The 17,667-nt window shown below is 36.7% G+C and overlaps 1 protein-coding gene across 2 annotated transcripts in view; it reads right to left on the bottom strand.

Annotated features, from left to right (window-relative positions):
* Positions 1 to 17,667, bottom strand: part of SRD5A2 (steroid 5 alpha-reductase 2) — a 55,283-nt gene that overhangs the window by 23,855 nt on the left and 13,761 nt on the right. The window contains exon 1 of one of the 2 annotated variants that reach the window (XM_016948299.4): positions 10,039 to 10,799. The exons of the other annotated variant lie outside the window; for it this stretch is intronic. Coding sequence (XP_016803788.1) covers positions 10,039 to 10,097 — 59 coding nt within the window. The 5' untranslated portion in view covers positions 10,098 to 10,799. Of the gene's footprint in view, positions 1 to 10,038; positions 10,800 to 17,667 lie in introns of those variants that run through there. 2 annotated transcript variants of the gene reach the window in all.

Raw genomic sequence — 17,667 nt, 5'->3', positions numbered from 1 at the left:
CCTAAAACTCAACAACAACAACAAAAAATTGGGCAATGGACTTGAATAAATGTTTCTCCAAAGAAGCTATGCAAATGGCCCATAAGAACCTGAAAAGATGCTCAACATCACTAATCTTTAGGGAAATTAAAATCAAAACTACAATGAGATACCATCTCCAACCAAACCAATTAAGATGGCTACTATTAAGAAAACAAAAAATAACAAGTCTTGGCAAAGATGTGGAGAAACTGGAACACTTGTGCCCTGATAGTAGAAATGTAAAATGGTGCAGCCACTGAGGAAAACAATATGGTGGTTATTCAAAAATTAAAAATAGAATTACTACATGACACAGCAAATCTACTTCTGAATATGCATCTAAAAGAACTGAAAACAGGGTCTTGAAGCAATATTTGTGCACACATTTATAGAAGCATTATTCACAATAGCTAAAATGTGGAAGCAATCAAGTGTCTATTGACAGATGAATAAATGGATAAGCAAAATGTGGTATATACTTACAATGGCTTTATAAAGGAAGAAAATTCTAACACGTACTATAACATGGATGAACCCTGAGAGCAATGTGCTAAGTGAAATAAGCCAGTCACGAGAAGACAAATTCCGTATGATTCACTTATATGAGGTAGTTAAAAGTAGTCAAAAGCATAGAAACAGAAAGTAGAATGGTGGCTTCCAGGGGCTGGAAGTAGAGGGAATTATTATTATTATTATTATTATTATTTAAGATGGAGTCTCACTCTGTCACCCAGGCTGGGGTGCAGTGGCACAATCTCGGCTCACTGCAACCGCCGCCTCCCAGGTCCAAGCGATTCTGCTGCCTCAGCCTCCCAAGTAGCTGGGACTACAGGTGCCCACCACCACACCAGTCTAATTTTTTGTATTTTTAGTAGAGATGGGGTTTCACCGTATTAGCCAGGTTGGTCTCAATCTCCTGACCTCATGATCCACCCGCCTCGGCCCTCCAAAGTGCTGGGATTACAGGCGTGAATTATTTTCTTACTAGGTACAGAGTTTCAGTTTTATAAGATAAAGAGTCATGAGCTAAATAGAAGTGATGGTTGCACAACATTAAGAATGTATTTAATGTCACTCAAAATGGTTCAAATGTTAAGTTCTATTATGTGTATTTTGCCACAATAAAAAATAATAAATGTTAAAAGTAAAAATGAAGTAGAGTTACTATACTAATTTCAGATAAAATAGACTCTGAGCAAATAAAATTACCAGAATTAGAGAGGGACATTATATAATGATAAAATGGTAAGTTAACCATGAAGATATAGAAGTCTTAAATGTGTGTGCATCAAGCAACAAACTGGCAAATTATATGAAGCAAAACCAGAAGGAAAAATAAATAGATCTACTATTAAAGCTGAAGGCTTCAACACCCATTTCTAAACCATAGATAGGAAAACCAGAAAACTAGGAAAACTAGAAAATCAGCAAAGATATAAAAGAACTCAACAACACTATCAACCAACAAGATATAATCAGCATTTCTATTAAACAGCATCAAACAACAGCAGAATGCACATTCTTTTCAAGTGGCCATGGGATATATACCACGGTAGACCACATCTTATATCATAAGGCAATCCTAGACAAATTTTTAAAAAGTAAAATTATATAGAATATGTCACCTGGCCATAATAGAAACAAAACAGAGATCAGATATAATAATAACAAGAAATTCTCCAAAATTTAGAAACTAAACAGCATACTTTTAAATAATTCATGGATCAAAGACCAAGTCTCAAGGTAAATTAAAAACTACATTCATCTTTGTTTTTTGTAACCACTTTATAAAATAAACTAGGTAATTTATTTCTTAATTTTCAATATCCCCAAAATAGAGATATCCTGGTCCAGATGGCTTTACTGGAGAATTCTACCAAACATTTAAATAATTAATACCAATTCTATGTCATTTCTTCCAAAAAATAGAAGAGCTTCTCAATTCATTTTATAAAGCTTGTATTACCCTAATCCAAAAAAAAAAAAGGTAAAGATAAACCAGATAAACACAGTGCAAAGAAGAACAAGAAAAAAATTACAGGCTACTAGTCCCCATAAAAATTGATGCAAAAACATTTAACAAACAGAATTCAGTAATTCTATATGAAGAATTATATAGTATGACCAACTGGAGATATAGTTCAGAGATGCAAGGCTGGTATACTTAAAAATCAATTGATGTAACCCACCTTATTAACAGAATAAAAAAAGAGAAATAACCTGATTATATCAATCATTTAAAAATTTTATAAAATTCAATTTCTATTAATGATAAAATTATAAGAAATAGAAAATAAGAGTAGAGGAAAACTTCCTGAACTTGATAAGGAACATCTACAGCTAACATTATATCGAACAGTCAGTAACTGAATGTTTTTTCCTTAAGATCGTGAACAAGACAAAGATGTGCATTCTTACTACTTTTATTCAACAACATGCTAGAAATTCTAGTCAGTGTAATAAGGTAAGAAAAAAATTTATAGATTAGAAAAGGAGAAATAAAAGTCATTTGCAAATCACATGATTATCTATGTGGGAAATCCCCAAAAATATACAGAAAAAAACCCCTCACTTCTAATAAATTATTTCAGTGAATTTGCAGGATACAAAATACACAATTAAATTTCTATTTGCTACTAATGAATATGTTGACACTGAAATTTTAAAATATCACCAAATTTACGATGATCCAAAAACTACCATATTTTGTTGTAAATCTAACCAAACATGTACAAGGGTTCTATAGTGAAAACTCCAAAGAATTAATAAAATAAATTAAAGATCTTTTTTAAATGGTGACATATCATGTTCATGGATTAAAAGACTCAATATAGCAAGGATATTAATTCTCCCCCAAAATGACAATGCAATTTTTATTACATCCCAGAAATTTTTAAATAAATATAGACAAGATAATTCTAAAATGTACACATGCTCCTCAACTTACAACGAGATTACTTCCTGATAAAACCATTGTTTTCAATATATCAGAAGTTGAAAATACATTTAATACAACTAACCCACCAAATATAACAGCTTAGCTTGCTTTACCTTAAACTTACTCAGAACACTTACATTAACCTACAGTTCAGCAAAATAATCTAGCACAAAGCCTATTTTATAATACAGTGTTGAATATGTCATGCAATTTATTTAATAGTTCTGTGCTAAAAGTGAAAAACAGAACAGCGTGTGAACACTGCGTATTGTTTCTACTGAATGCATTTTGCTTTCATACCTTCATATAGTCAAAAAGTTTTAAGTAGAACTGTTGAATTTCAGGGACCATCTGTATACGGAAAGTCAAAGGAACTTGGATAACTAAAATAATTGGAAAAAAAAGTCAGAGTTCCTACCAGATTTAAGACTTATTAAATAGTTATAGTGATCAAGACTATGTGCTGTTGGTGGTGGGATAGACACATAGATTGACAAAACAGAATATAGGACCCAGAAATAGAGCCATAAAAATAGGCTCAAATGATTTTTCATAAAGGTGGAGAAGCAAATCAATGGAGGAAAATTAGCCTTTCAGTCAGGAGACAATCCTCAGGATCTAGGACTAAGCAAAGAGGTCTCAGACTTGACACCAAAAGCACCATCCATAAAAGGAAAACTCATAAATTGGACTTCATCAAAATTTAAAACTTTTGCACTTCAGGGGAGTGATATCAGCAAGATGGTAGAATAAATGGTCCCTCACCTCATTATTCCACAGAAACATCAAGCTAACAATAATATACACACCAAAATACCTTTGTGAGACTACTTTTATGAGAAGTTGCAAGCATCCTAGATGAGCACAAAATGAAGAACAGCCACATTAAAACAAATAAGAAGAGCAATTACACTTTACCTATGTCAGCCTCTCCCCAAAGCCAGCACAGATCAATGCCAAGGGATATTGCCTCAACCCACACTTCTCTCATTAGGAGGGGAAGAGAAGTGGAATGACCATCCGGCATCCCAGTCTTTCAGTGAATTGTCCAAGGGGACAGTTTCTATCTTGCCTCACATGGAACATTGACAGTACTGCCACAGTTTGGACCCCTGGGTCAACTCAACAATGGAAAGGGCATAAACAGATTGTTACAGGATAGCAGAGCTCTGTGAGATTGGGAGAAATTGCAGAACCTAGGCATCTCACCAAGAAGAGAGAAGAGTGGTGTATACCTCCAACCTCTTGGTCTTTCACTACATTGCCAGAAGAATGCCAGTCCCTGTTCCACTCAACCCAAAGGACTGACAGAATGAGTATAGTTTGATGGGGGCAGCTAAGAACAAAGGAAAAGAGGCAGTCAGCTTGCTATGTGAGAGGCTCTCCAAATCTCTAGCTGGGCTAATTGATGAAGGTCTTTAACTGTCAACACCACTCCATAAAAACTGGGAGAGATGGCTGTTTTTTCAAATGTGCAGACACCAAGGCAAAGCTACAAGAAACATAAAAAATCTGGGAAACATGACACAATCAAAGGAAAAAACAAATCTCCAGCAACCAACCCTACAGAAGTGGAGATCTTTTAGATGCCTGACAAAGAATTCAAAATACTTATCATAAAGAAGTTTAATGAGTTACGAGAGGAAACATATGAACAACCAAAGGAAATCAGGGAAGTAATACCTGAAAAATGAGATTCTCAGTAAAAAGATAGGAACTATACAAAGAACCAGACAAATTCTGCATCTGAGGAATCTAATTGCTGAAAGAAAAACAATCAATAGAAAGCTTCAAAAACAGAATTGATCAAACCTAAGAAGGAATCGGTGAACTCAAAGACAAGTTATTTGAAATTATCCAGTTAGAAGTGCAAAAGAAAAAAGAATGAAAGAGTTAAGAAAGCCTAAGGGACATATGAGACATCATCAAGACAACAAATATATACATTATGGTGATTCTAGAAGGAAAGCAGAGATACAATAGGAAAAAAAGCTTATTTAAAGAAATAATCACTGAAAATTTCCCAAATTCCAGAAGGGAAATGAACACTCAGATTCATGAAGCTGAAAGCACCACAAATAGGATGAATATAAAGAAATCTAGACCAAGACACATTACAATCAAATTGCCAAAATACAGAGACAAAGAAATTGTCGAAGGCAGCAAGAGAAATGTGACATGTCACATGCAAGGACACATCAATAATACCATCAGATTTCTCATAAGAAACCTTACACACCAGAAGACAGTGGAATGACACATTCAAACGGCTGAAGAAAAATAAAACTGCCAATTCAACTGAGGTAGGTCCACACCACAGAATACTACTCTGCAATCTAAAGGAAGGATATTTGAGGAGTTTGGACAAAGGAATAGTAAGCATAGTAAGCAATATATAAATATTAGCTGTCTGTGGTCCTTTGCTGAGATTTCCCTTACTGGATGTCTGAACTAAAATTGATTTCAATGGTCTAATATAACTCCAACAAGGTATATTAGCTCCCTGTGGCTGCTGTAACAGGGGTTACGGAGGTTTGGACAAAGGAATAGTAAAGGGTTTGGACAAAGGAGTAGTAAGTTTTGATAAGAGAACTGAAAAGACTTGAAGGCTAGTCAATTTCTAGGAAAAATAAACCTTTTGGAGCATGATAGTGCACATCTGTGAGGGATCTTGAGATAATTCCTACCCGTAGGAATTCCTTCCTACCCATAATAGGATGGATAATTCTACTACTTGTTATCCTCCAAGTGATAGCTAAAACCTACGGCCAACAGTCTTTTAGAAGTAGAATACCACATAACATCTGTTGTGAGTACACTTGCAACCGATCTAGGAGAAAGGGAAAAAGACCCGGGTATCTTTCTCAAAAAATCTCTTACCTCAATCTAGAAGATTGAAGATAAACACTAACTCCCTGAAAAAAAAGTCGAGCCTGTCACTCACACATGCTTAATATGAATGCTTTAATCAAATCATAATCAGATGGTACTTGCCCTACCTAATAGCAACTCCACTGTGAAAATGAGCACTGTGATTACGGAGATGAAGAGGTCATTTTTGCAACTGGAGACAACTTGGAGAAAGAAGAGCTCTAGGTATAGTTTTTCAATATGGACATTCCCTGTGGTATTGGATATCCCCAGGGAACACTGCCTCAGGAGAAGCAGTTAGAGAAGAATCCTAAAACAAATGTGGAAAAACAGAAAGATCATTTTGCCTGAAGTCTCTTGATGGTTGCCTTGCATGTTGAGAATGATCACACAAGGTGACTTTGGCTCATCCCTTCTAAGGTGGCAGATAAGGAGTACTCAGTGATGCAGGATTTCATTTTGCTTTTCCCTGGCATCAATTTGCATTTTTCACCTGGCTCTCTGGAAACATGTTGCTTTAAACATTCCTTCCATTACTCAAATGGTAGAAATTTCCAACATGTTTCAGGACCATGAAAAATATGTAGGGACAGATGGTTCTTCGGTATCAATCAGACTGTGTTCAGGTAGGCTTATTCTGTTTATGTGCCCTGGTGATGAATAGTCCTGGTAAGATAGCCTCTATCCTGATTGTGTGTGTGTGTGTGTGTGTGTGTGTGTGTATGTGTGTGTGTGTGTGTTACCGCCAGGCCAGTGAAGAATTTAAAGCTTACAGACATAAGGTAATGTGCCCAAGGCCACACAGCTACAAAGAGGCAGCAGAGATGGAATTTAAATGTGGGTCTTCTGCTTCAAAATAACTCACTTATTTCCAAGTGGAAAGGGAAATTGTGACCAACACACACAACTAGAAAAAAAAAAAAATCCCACATGTCGTTCAAGAAAACCCAGGTTTGGATTTCAGACATTTTAGTCCAAGGACCTAATTGCATCTACAGTGGTCATCTGTTGTATTTGCCACCCAATATTCATTCTCCCTTCTGATGGTACCTACACTGGTTCTTCAGAACAGACCTACCTCTTTCCACAGTCTTAGCCCATGTATTAAGAGGGGTCATCCTTTCCAAGGTCCTTGGCCAAACAGAACAGGAAGGGGTGCTACCACATTGGTTGTCTCAGGCATGAGTATTCAAGCCAACAAATCTCGGTAAGGTTTTGCTTACATTTTTTTCTAGGACTGTTTATTTTCATGTGCCTTGAACCTGAGAGAATGTAGGTCTTAGTACAGTTGTCTTGCCACTACCTAAGGATGGCCTTTCTGAAACTACAGCCAGCAAAAGTAGAGCCAAGAGCTGGAGAAAGAAACCAGGTCCTGATAGTATCTTTGGAACCACTGCATTGATCTGGACCTGAAGCTGGAATTTTCCAGTTATGAGAGTTAATAAATTAGGGTTTCACTTAAGCCTATTCAGATTGATTTTTCTATCACTTGGGACAGAAAACATGTCCTGATAATGTAGCATCACCCTGTTCTCTTTTAAAATAAGCATCAGACTTTTCCAAATGTAAACCCAAAATTAGCCAGGCAGAGCCATGCGGCCTGTAGTCCTAGCTACTCAGGAGGGTAAAGTAGGAAGATCTCTTGAGCCCAGGAGTTCAAGGCCAGCCTGGGCAATATAGTGAGATCATATCTCTAAAATGAAAACAAAAACAAAAACAGCCATCATTGGTGAGATTTTGGGTACACATTTTAGCACAAAATAGAGTTTCTCAAAAAATTGTTCTCTTTGGAGCAAAACCACCAAGAAGCCTTTCCTTGTTGGAGCTCTCTATATGCCAAAGGCCATTGGGCCAACCAGTCCTCTGAGCACTTGCTCCACTTCTGTGGGTCCTTGCCGAGAAGTAACTACAAACATTGACAATAAATAGTCACTTGTTTGTATATTTGGATGGTACCTGTTGTGTAAATAATGGTTTTAGACATATTAGAGAATGGGATGTGCAGGCCAAATGTGAAGTCCACTAAACACAGAATGAGTCAGTGATGCCTCCCATCCAAGCTTACTTTTTATTATGCCATCTTGTATAGTGGGTTGAATGGTAGACCCCAAAAAGATATCTCTATGTCCTAATTCCAGGAACTTATGAATAGTACCTTATGATAGCAAAAAAAAGTGAATATTATCTTCTATGGCAAAAGATGTGACTACATTAAGAATCCTTAGAAAAGGAGCTCATCCTGTATAATCCATGTGGGCCCTAGATGCAAACACATGGATTCTTATACAAGAAATACCAGGAGAAGAAAGACACACAGGGGAGGAAGTAATATGAAGATGAAGCAAAGAGAGATGTGACCGCAAGCCAAGGAATGCCAATAGCCACCAGAAGCTGAAAGAGGAAAGGAGCAGGTTTTCCTTCAGAGCTTCCAGAAGAAGTGTGGCCCTGCTGACACCTTGATTTCAGACTTCTGGCCTTCAGAATAGTAAGAGTAAGATTTATTTTGTTTTAAGCCACTTTGTGGTAATTTATTACAGCAGTCACAGGAAGTTAATATAACTTGTTGGAGTAATATTACACTATTGAGATCAATTTCAGTTCAGACATCCAGTAAGGGAAATGTCAGCAAAGGACGACAGACAACTAATATTTATATATTGCGTACTATGTTCCAGGCAATGTTCTAAGTACTTTGCCCATATTAACTCATTTAATCTTTATAACAACCCTAGGAGATAGGTATTATTATTCCCATTCTACAGAGAAGGAAACTGAGGCACAATGAGACTAAGTTAGCCCAAGGTCACATAATTATGAGATATCAGAGTTGGGATTCAAGTCCAGGTGGCACTGATTCCAGAGTATCTGCTCTCTAGCATTTTCCTCTATTGCAGTCACACGTCCACATCAGAGGATTACACCCCTGGTTGCACAAGCAAGTCACCTGAGTGGCTTTAGAAATATTAAAGGGGAGGAATCACCCTGAAGACAAATTAATCACAACCTTGGGCACATGACTTTGAGCAGAAGTCATTTTAAGGGTTCCCCCAGATGATTTTAATGTGCAGCCAGGTTAAAAGCCAATGACATAATGACTCCCAGTGGCAGATTTAACTAATTTGTTTAAATTCGCATTGCTTAGATGTTTTGGCTTTTCCAAGTCTATGTCTACACAGAGAAATTGGACCGCAAAACCTAGTAAAAGGCTTAACTCAGTAAAACCATAATTTTTTTTCTTGTAATGGTCTGGTTGATCAATTTTTTTCAAGGGTTATACCATAGGAAAAACTCAATGTGAAGGCTACCTAGTAATCAACAATTTGTTTTAATTTTGGTATTGAGGGAGTAGGAATGGAGAATGATAAAATGGAGATGGAGTAGGAATGGATGAGAAATGGAAATTCATCCACATCCCCAGAACCCATTCTGGCCAATTTCTGGTCAACTCTGGTCTGGATATCTGTGACCTAGAAATCCGGAGTACAGCACCCTGGGGGCTCTTGATTTTGGAATTGTCCTAGAGCAAACTCAAAGGCTGTTATTGCTTCTAAAATAGGACCAGCTTCCTTATATTCTCCTGAACAAAAAGGAACTCATCACGAAAGCAGCCTCCTAGAGCCTGCTCCAGGCCTGACACAGGTCAGTGCTGCCTGACCTTCTGATGCAGAGTCTCAGGTTGAACAATCCTCTGATAGGACTAGTGCTATCTCACTTTCAGATCGGCCCTATGAAGCACTTTAGAAACTAGGCTCTATAGAGTCCAAATCTGCCGATAATACCAATGGATTTTAAAGCTTTTTAGCCATGGAGCATTTTCTTCAATGGAAATCTTACTTGGAAGGCCAGCAAACATAAAAATCGGGGGGAGTTTCTATACTTGAAGAGAATCTGAACCCCTACTTGGCCAGACCTTTAGTGTAGGAAAATACAAAGAGCCTTTGCCAAGAGAGGGCCAAGTAAACATCAAGAACTACTCTGACATTGTAAATAATTCTAGTAACAGGAGACCTATTTGGTTATCCCTTGACCTGTCCTGCTCTGAAGTGTGCCTGGTGTTAATTTCCTAGGCTGCCATAACAAATTGCCGCAGACTGGATAGCTTAAAACAATAGAAATGTATTGTCTCACAGTTCTGAAGGCTGGAAGTATGAGATCAAGGGGTTGGCAGAGCCATGCTTCCTCTAAAGGCTCTAGGGAGGAGTCCTTACTTGAGTGTTCCTAGCTTCTGGCAATGGTTTGCAGTCCTTGGCATTCCTTGGCTTGTCATTGCATCACTCCAATGTTTGCCTCTGTCTTCAGATGGCCATCATCCCGGTGTTTCCCTGTGTTTGTGTCTGTTTCTCTCCTCTTATGAGGACACTAGTCACATTGGATTTAGAACCTACCTAATCCAGTATGACCTCATCTTAACTACAGTCATGCATCATAATGACATTTCGGTCAATGGCACACTAAATATATGATTATAGTCTCATTAGATTATTGTACCCCAATTGCCTACAGTCGTCAGTACAGTAACAGGCTGTAGAGGTTTGCAGCCTAGGAACAATAGGATATAGTATATGGTCTAGGTGTGTAGGAGACTGTACCATCTAGGTTTGTGTGAGTACACTCTATGATGTTTGGACAACGATGAAATCACCTAACAACACATTACTCAGAATGTAACCACAATGTTAAGCAATGCATGACATCGCAAAGACCCTATTTCCAAATAAGGTCATAGTCTAAGGTTCTAGAGAAAACATGAATTTAGGAGAGACATGCTTCAACCCAGTACACAGCTCCAGTTCTACCTCTGAACTTGTTTATATGGCTGGGCCCCACTACCATGGCCAGATCTCCCCCAGCAGCTACCCTGACACCAGATGCCAGTGGCGCGGCTTTTTGGCTTCCATCAGCTTTTATTGCCTAAATGTTTGAGCTCCCAGACTGTGTGATCTCCAGGCTGCAAATGTTGCCACTTTGGCTTGACCTGCTGCCGAGTCCAGAATGGAATGTTTTCTTGCATGTTTTCCTTTCCAGATTTTAATCAAGAAAAAAATGAGTAAGCTGTCTGCAGAAAATCCTATGGTATCTTTCCAGACAAAGAAAGACTTCCCTGGAAACCACTCTTTGACTTATTCAATATCCCTTTTTTTCTTAATTATGGCTAATATAAATTGTTTTTTAGAAAGTGTTTCTTACTAAGTGATACCATATTTTAACTGAGCCGTGCTAGAACCTACTATTATTCTTTAAAAAACCTCTTTATTCTTTGAATATTTTAACATACATTTGCATAAAACAAAAAATGTTGATTTGTATTTCAATTTTATTTTAGTTCTTCCCAAATTGCTCTAAAAAAAAGAAAAAGAAAAGATTTAAGGCCATAAACATAGATGTATAAAGTGCTGCAAGATGGCCTAAAATTTAAAGAAAAAGGAGGCAAATGAAAATAAAGATATGAAAGTAAGGTGAATTGACTAATGAAGTTAGCACCTAGACTCTATGTCAACAAGTCAGGTATGTTTGTCTACTGAATAGGACAAAAATTTATCTATGAACTTTCTAGTAACCAATACATCAGTGCCCATAAGTAAAAGTAAACAAACCAACACACACACACACACACACACAAAGCCATACAACACACCCCAACCACCAAAGTCAGCTCTGAAGAGTAATCTCAAAGTTTCCTCCAGGAACTGTTAAGATTTAAGTAGAACAGAGTGGTTTGTGAAGGTACCTATAGAACTTTATCATCACTTTTTAAAAAATTGTACGTTCCCACAATATCTATGTACATACCAATCCCCCCCCCCTTTTCTTAAAAAGTCATTGACCATTGGGAATCAAGTATTTTAGGTAGGTGAGAGGACAGGTGCTCCAAGATATTCTATGACACGTGATTAATATATATGAACTCTTTCTGAAGTCCTGGCCCTATATCCTCTAATGGGACATTCCATTCTTCTTTCCATCTTGTTGCTACTGCTATTTAGAAATCTGTCAAGCAAGCATTGCCTTTGATGTAAGCATCTAGATAGACTGTGGGGATGCGGAGAGAGTTCTGACCAATGAACCTGAAACCAAGATGTCTAAGGGTGTCTAGAGCTCCCATCTCCTGTCCATCTTCCCCTGATTTTCCCTCTATATCTCACAGTTCCCTGAACTTCTCCAGCACTTTTTGTATTTCTGTTTAACTATCCTGGGCAATAGCACTGATTCTTAATAAGCCCTTGTTATTTGAGAACCGGCACCTGATTTCAGGCTCCTGGCCTTTGGGTGTAACTTGTTCAATGCTTTGCCCAATATAGGCCCCTGAAAAACCTGCATCAGCACTCTCTCTTCTTTTTCCATCTTTTTTGCTGTGCTTCCTTTCTCCTTTCCCAGCTTTTCTTCTTTTTACTGTTGTATCTCCTTTAAACCTCTTTCTCCATTTCCTTTTACTCCCCTTTCCCTGTTCCTTTTATGCACCTGCTCTTTTTCTTCATACCCTTGCCCTCTGAGTAGCTTCTCAATAATCCTATAGCCCTACAGAGCTTGTCACACATTACTTCAAGACTTTGTTACTCAGTGTCTCCACAAGAATGGCCTGCAGGAAGACAAGCAAAATAAACTGGATACCAAGTTTAGGAAGAAGATCAGAAGTTAGTCTCCTAAGGGCTGTTGCAGAGAAAGGCAGCAACTCATCTAGTTTTTTGGATGGGTGCCCTCCCTAGAATATTGCTCAAAGTTCCCAGAATATCATTTTATAAATTCTAGAATCAAACCTTCTATATACCTATCCCAACCCTAGAAAAGCAATAGAGAAATGCCTCCCTGGGGAAAGCAAAGTGATTCCCTCCACATCTAATCCCTTTTTCTAAAATGAAGACTCAGCACCTTTCCAAGAGCTCAATAATAATGCAATGAGATTTGTAAAAGAGCACACCTGACTCCTCTCCAAGTGTGCCCTAACTGGGGAAACACACGGCCTCCAGTATTTACAGTGTGGATTAGCCCAGTTTTCAGGCTCCAAGACTCTATTAGCACAGCAATATTAACCTAATTACTTTCTCTAGTAAGACAAATATTAAGGCCTCCTAGACATATAATGATATTTTCCCCAAAGAGCAATGACTCAAGACTTCTTCCCATCTTACTCTGCCATGCTGGAAGACAGGGCAGCCACATCCCATTGTCAACCCCATGCAAATGTTATCTGGTTTTAATTATCTAATGGTCCTAATCTGGCAGATCCATTTAAATCATGCAAAATCTTTGAGATGATTAGCTTGTGAATATCTAAAATACAGCAGAAAACCTTTAAGTTCCCTGTTTATGTTTTTAAGTATTTATGGCATGTCCTGGTAATACTGGGAGACCTTGGAACTGTCCACTCAGTATCTTTCTTCCTGCCTCTACATTAAAATAGATGTTCAATCCAAACATCTAATGAATTACCAAGGTTTTAAAAAACTTTGAGGATTCCCCGGAATGGTAGAAAGAATAATGATTACTGGAGTGAAACCTCCCATAAAAGGCATGCTACTGACCACTGGCTCCACTTTAAAAAAATTTTTAATACCCCAGAAGATCAAAATCAAAGAGAATCAGATCAACTTCATGGCCTGAGTAACTAAATCAACTTATTTGAATAACTAGTTTACCTTTTTCTATAAATTGATCAACTTGAGGTGGATTTTGGCATCGTGAAACAACAGTTGCTCAGCCACTCATGCTAACTGATTATTACAAAATCAAGAAAATACAAATATTGACATGGGGTGGTTTTCAGCTTGAAGTAAAAAGCTCAGCAAGCCTATGAAGAGAGGCTAAGGACATAACAGGCACTTTCACTGTTGGATAAATACATGCCATTTCTCTGAGCTATAATTTTGTCTCCTTTATTTCTCAGTGTTTGCAAAAAGAAAATTGTGGTTTTCTAAGCTCAGTTGTTTAGCTTCTTAGTGCAGCCCAGGTTTACAGGTCTTTTTTTTCCTTTTTAAAAAATTTTTATGTTTAATATTTGTGGGTATATAGTGTATATGTTTATGTGGTACATGAGATATTTTGATACAGGGATGCAATGTGTAATAATCACATTAGGGTAAAATGGGGTATCCACCACCTCAAGTATTTATCCTTACTGTTACAAGCAATCCAATTATACTATTTTAGTTATCTTTAAATGAGTAATAAATTATTATTGACTGTAGTCAGTCTGTATCAAATACTAGAACTTATTCATTCAATCTAATCATATTAATGTACCCATTAACAATCCCAAGTCTTCTGATGTTATTTGGAAGCAAACAGCTCTGTACAGTTTTGCAGCAATGAGGCCTAGATATTGCCATAAATTTGAGAACTTTTAAAAAGTTTCCACCTACATTTAAATATTGTCCTGATACAAAGATGGGAACAATACACACCAGGGATTCCAAAAGGGAAAAGGAGGGAGAGGGGCAAGGGTTGAAAAACTACCTATTGGGTACTATGTTCACCACTTGCGTGATGGGATCATTAGAAGCTCAAACCTCAGCATCACACAATATACCCATGTAACAAACCTGCACATGTACCCCCTGAATTAAATTTTTAAAACAAATAAATAAATGTCCAGGGATTCAGTAGCCCTGATCAAAGGCAACATTCAAAGATTGATCTACCTCAGCATATCTCCCTCCTACGTCTACCTCCATTCCATTGTTCATTTGGACCAAACAAAAAAAGAACAAAAGCACAATCTGAGGTTTCTGCAACATAATTTTCCATGTGAAAGTTTCAAACCAATCATTCATAACCATCTGTTGGTATCTCCCACTCTTTATCTCCTACTCTATAGTCCTACAGCCACCTTCCCAGCTGCAGCTACATGGAGCCACAGGACTCATGTAAAGGAAGTCATCATTCTGCTATCCCACTTAGTCTTCTAAGTAAAATACGTCCCAAAGCATTACACGTCAAGCCTGAAGATGGAAAGTTTGGGGAAAAAAACATGACATTGAGTACAAGTAGAGGTCACTAAAACCAACAAATCAACCAGTATTGCAGATTATCCAATTAGCAAAGATAAATACTAAAACCCATTGGAGACACTTCTGCTTCCAGTCAAGGAGGAATAACAGGAATTGGATTTATCCTCCAGGCTAGAAAAAAAAAGGTAAGTTATATGAAATAATTATTTACAAAACACTGGATATTAGGCAATGAAAAACAGTGAGTGGCAAGAAAAAAATGACTCACACCACCTCATAACTGACCCAGCTTCCTGGTTTGAGAAAACTTCCAGGCTGAGGTACAGGGAAGGGGATCCCAGGGAGAAGCTAAAAGACTTCCTGAGTTGAGAAAACAAAATTGAGATTTCAAGAAATCAAGACATCTAGAATTTTCAAGACAGAGTGCTGAAAAGGACAGAGACACACGGAGACCTGCAGAGAATTTTCCTCAAGTATTAGCAGAGTGTTAATTCATGCATTTGTGTGAGGAAAGAATCACCCAAAAGAATTAAAGGGAACAGTATCCAGTGATCACACATGGCCACAAATAGAGCCTGTACCCATAAGGCAGATAGAAAAGCTCATATAAGACATTGGGTAGAATACTCAAAAAGGCTTTACCTCAGAGGAAATTATTAATTAGCCCTAGCATTAACACTCTTCTGGAACCACTGAACAAATCAGATCAAAACCTGAAAGGATCAAATTGTTTCCAAGTAACTTAACTTCATCCCAGAACAAAGCTCAAGAATATTTATAGAAACACAAAAATATCCAACACCCAATGAGGTACAATTTTCTGACCCTCCAATCAAAGATTACCAGGCATGCAAAAAGGGAGGAAAACACTGCTTATTATAGGAAAAATAATTAATCAGTCAAAACTGACACCGAAATGACACAGATATTAGGTTAGCAATGATATTAAAACAGCTGTTATAACTGCATTCCATGTGTTCACAAAATTAAGTAGGGACATGGAAGAGAGAAAAAAAGACCGAAATCCAAAATTCTAGAGATGGAAACTACAATCCCTGAGATAAAAATACCAGAGATGGGATTAGCAACAGATAAAACATTGTAGAAGAAAAGATTATGAACTTGAAGAATAGCAATAGAAATTACCCAAAAGAAGCACACAGAAAAAAAAAAGAATCCACAAAAATGAAAAGAGCATCAGTGAGTTGTAGGACAGTTTAATATACGTGTAGCTCTCATAGATATTTTCCTCAGCAAAAGAAAGGAGAAGTAGGGAGGGAATGAAGAATAGTGTATGAAAATCGTCCAATTTTGATGAAAGACTTAAGCTCATGGATTCAAGTTTAAGGAAGCCAAGAATAAGAAATATAAATACACCAAGGAATATAGTAACCCAACATCTCAAATCCAGTGATAACATGAAAATATTAAAAGTAGGCAAAGATAAGAAGATACGTTAAGTACAGAGGACAAGGATAAGGGCAAGAACAGATTTCTTGTTGGAAATAATGCAAACAAGACAACAGTGAAACATCTTTAAAGTAATGAAAGAAAGCAGCTGTCAATCTGGATTGCTATATCCTAGAATTTTCTATCTTCGAAAACAAAGAAGAAATAAAAACACTTTCAGAAATATAAATTCTGATTTCAGGTAAAAGGAAAAAATGATACCACATAGAAATATAAATCAACCCTCAAAAATGAAAAGCATCAAATATGGCAACCACATAAGTAAATATATAACTTTTTTATTATCTTATTTAAAACTGTTTAAAAGATAATTGACTATTTAAACAAAAATAATAGTAATAAGTTGAGGCTTTTATAGCACATACGTAAGTAAAACAACAACAATAACATAAGGGCAAGAGAGAAGAAATGGAAGTACATTATTTCAGATTTTTATACCATACTTGAAGTGGTATAATATCACCTTAAGGAAGACTGATAAATTTAAGATACATGCAATAAACCTTTAAGCAAATTAACAAAAGAGTTATAATGAATAAACTGACAATAATATGAATTGAAATAAAATAATACTAAATCCAAAAGATGGAATATAAATAGGAAATAGGAACAAATAACAGAGACACAAATGGAAACAAATAGCAAGATGATAGACATAATTCAAACTGTATAAATAATCTCATTAAATATAAACATTCTAATATCCCAGTTAAAAATCAGAGATTGTCAGAATGGCAGGGGCAGGGGGAAAGAAAAATTGAACAGTATGCCACCTTTGAGACACACATTAAATCTAAAGACAGAAAGAGATTAAAAGTAAAATGTTGGAATAAACGTAGATACATATACCATGTTAACCCTAGTAAAAAGAAATCTGTAGTGGCTAAGTTAATATAAGACAAAAGTAGATTTCAAAGCAAGATATTACCAAGAATAAAGAAGATTGTTTCATCACGATAAAAGCATCAATACATCAAGAGGACATACCAGTTCTGTCTCTATGCATGTAATAATAGACCTTCAAAATACATGAAGCAAAAACTGATAGAGCTGTAAGAAAAAAAAGCAAGTCTACAATTTTGATCAGATATCTCAATACTCTTCTCTCAATAATTGGTAGAATAGGTAGAGAGAAAATCATCAGGATATAGAAATTTGAAGCACACTAACAATCAAAATAACCTATGGACAATTTTAGAACACTCCTCTTCTTGGCAGTATACACATTCTTTTCATGTTTACACAGAACAGTTATTATGATTGATAGACCCAATTCTGGGCCATAAAACAAGTTTTAAATTCAGTAAGTTTAAAAGGATGTATGTCATACAAAGTATGCTCTCTATCCACAGTGGAATTAAATTAGAAATGAATACAGAACATGTCTGGAAAATTCCTAAACATTTGGAAACTAAATAACAC

This window comes from Pan troglodytes, chromosome 12 (genome assembly GCF_028858775.2).
Source record: "Pan troglodytes isolate AG18354 chromosome 12, NHGRI_mPanTro3-v2.0_pri, whole genome shotgun sequence".
NCBI lineage: Eukaryota > Metazoa > Chordata > Mammalia > Primates > Hominidae > Pan > Pan troglodytes.
Note: the sequence above shows the minus strand (reverse complement) of the source record. Positions and strands in the feature narration are given on the sequence as shown.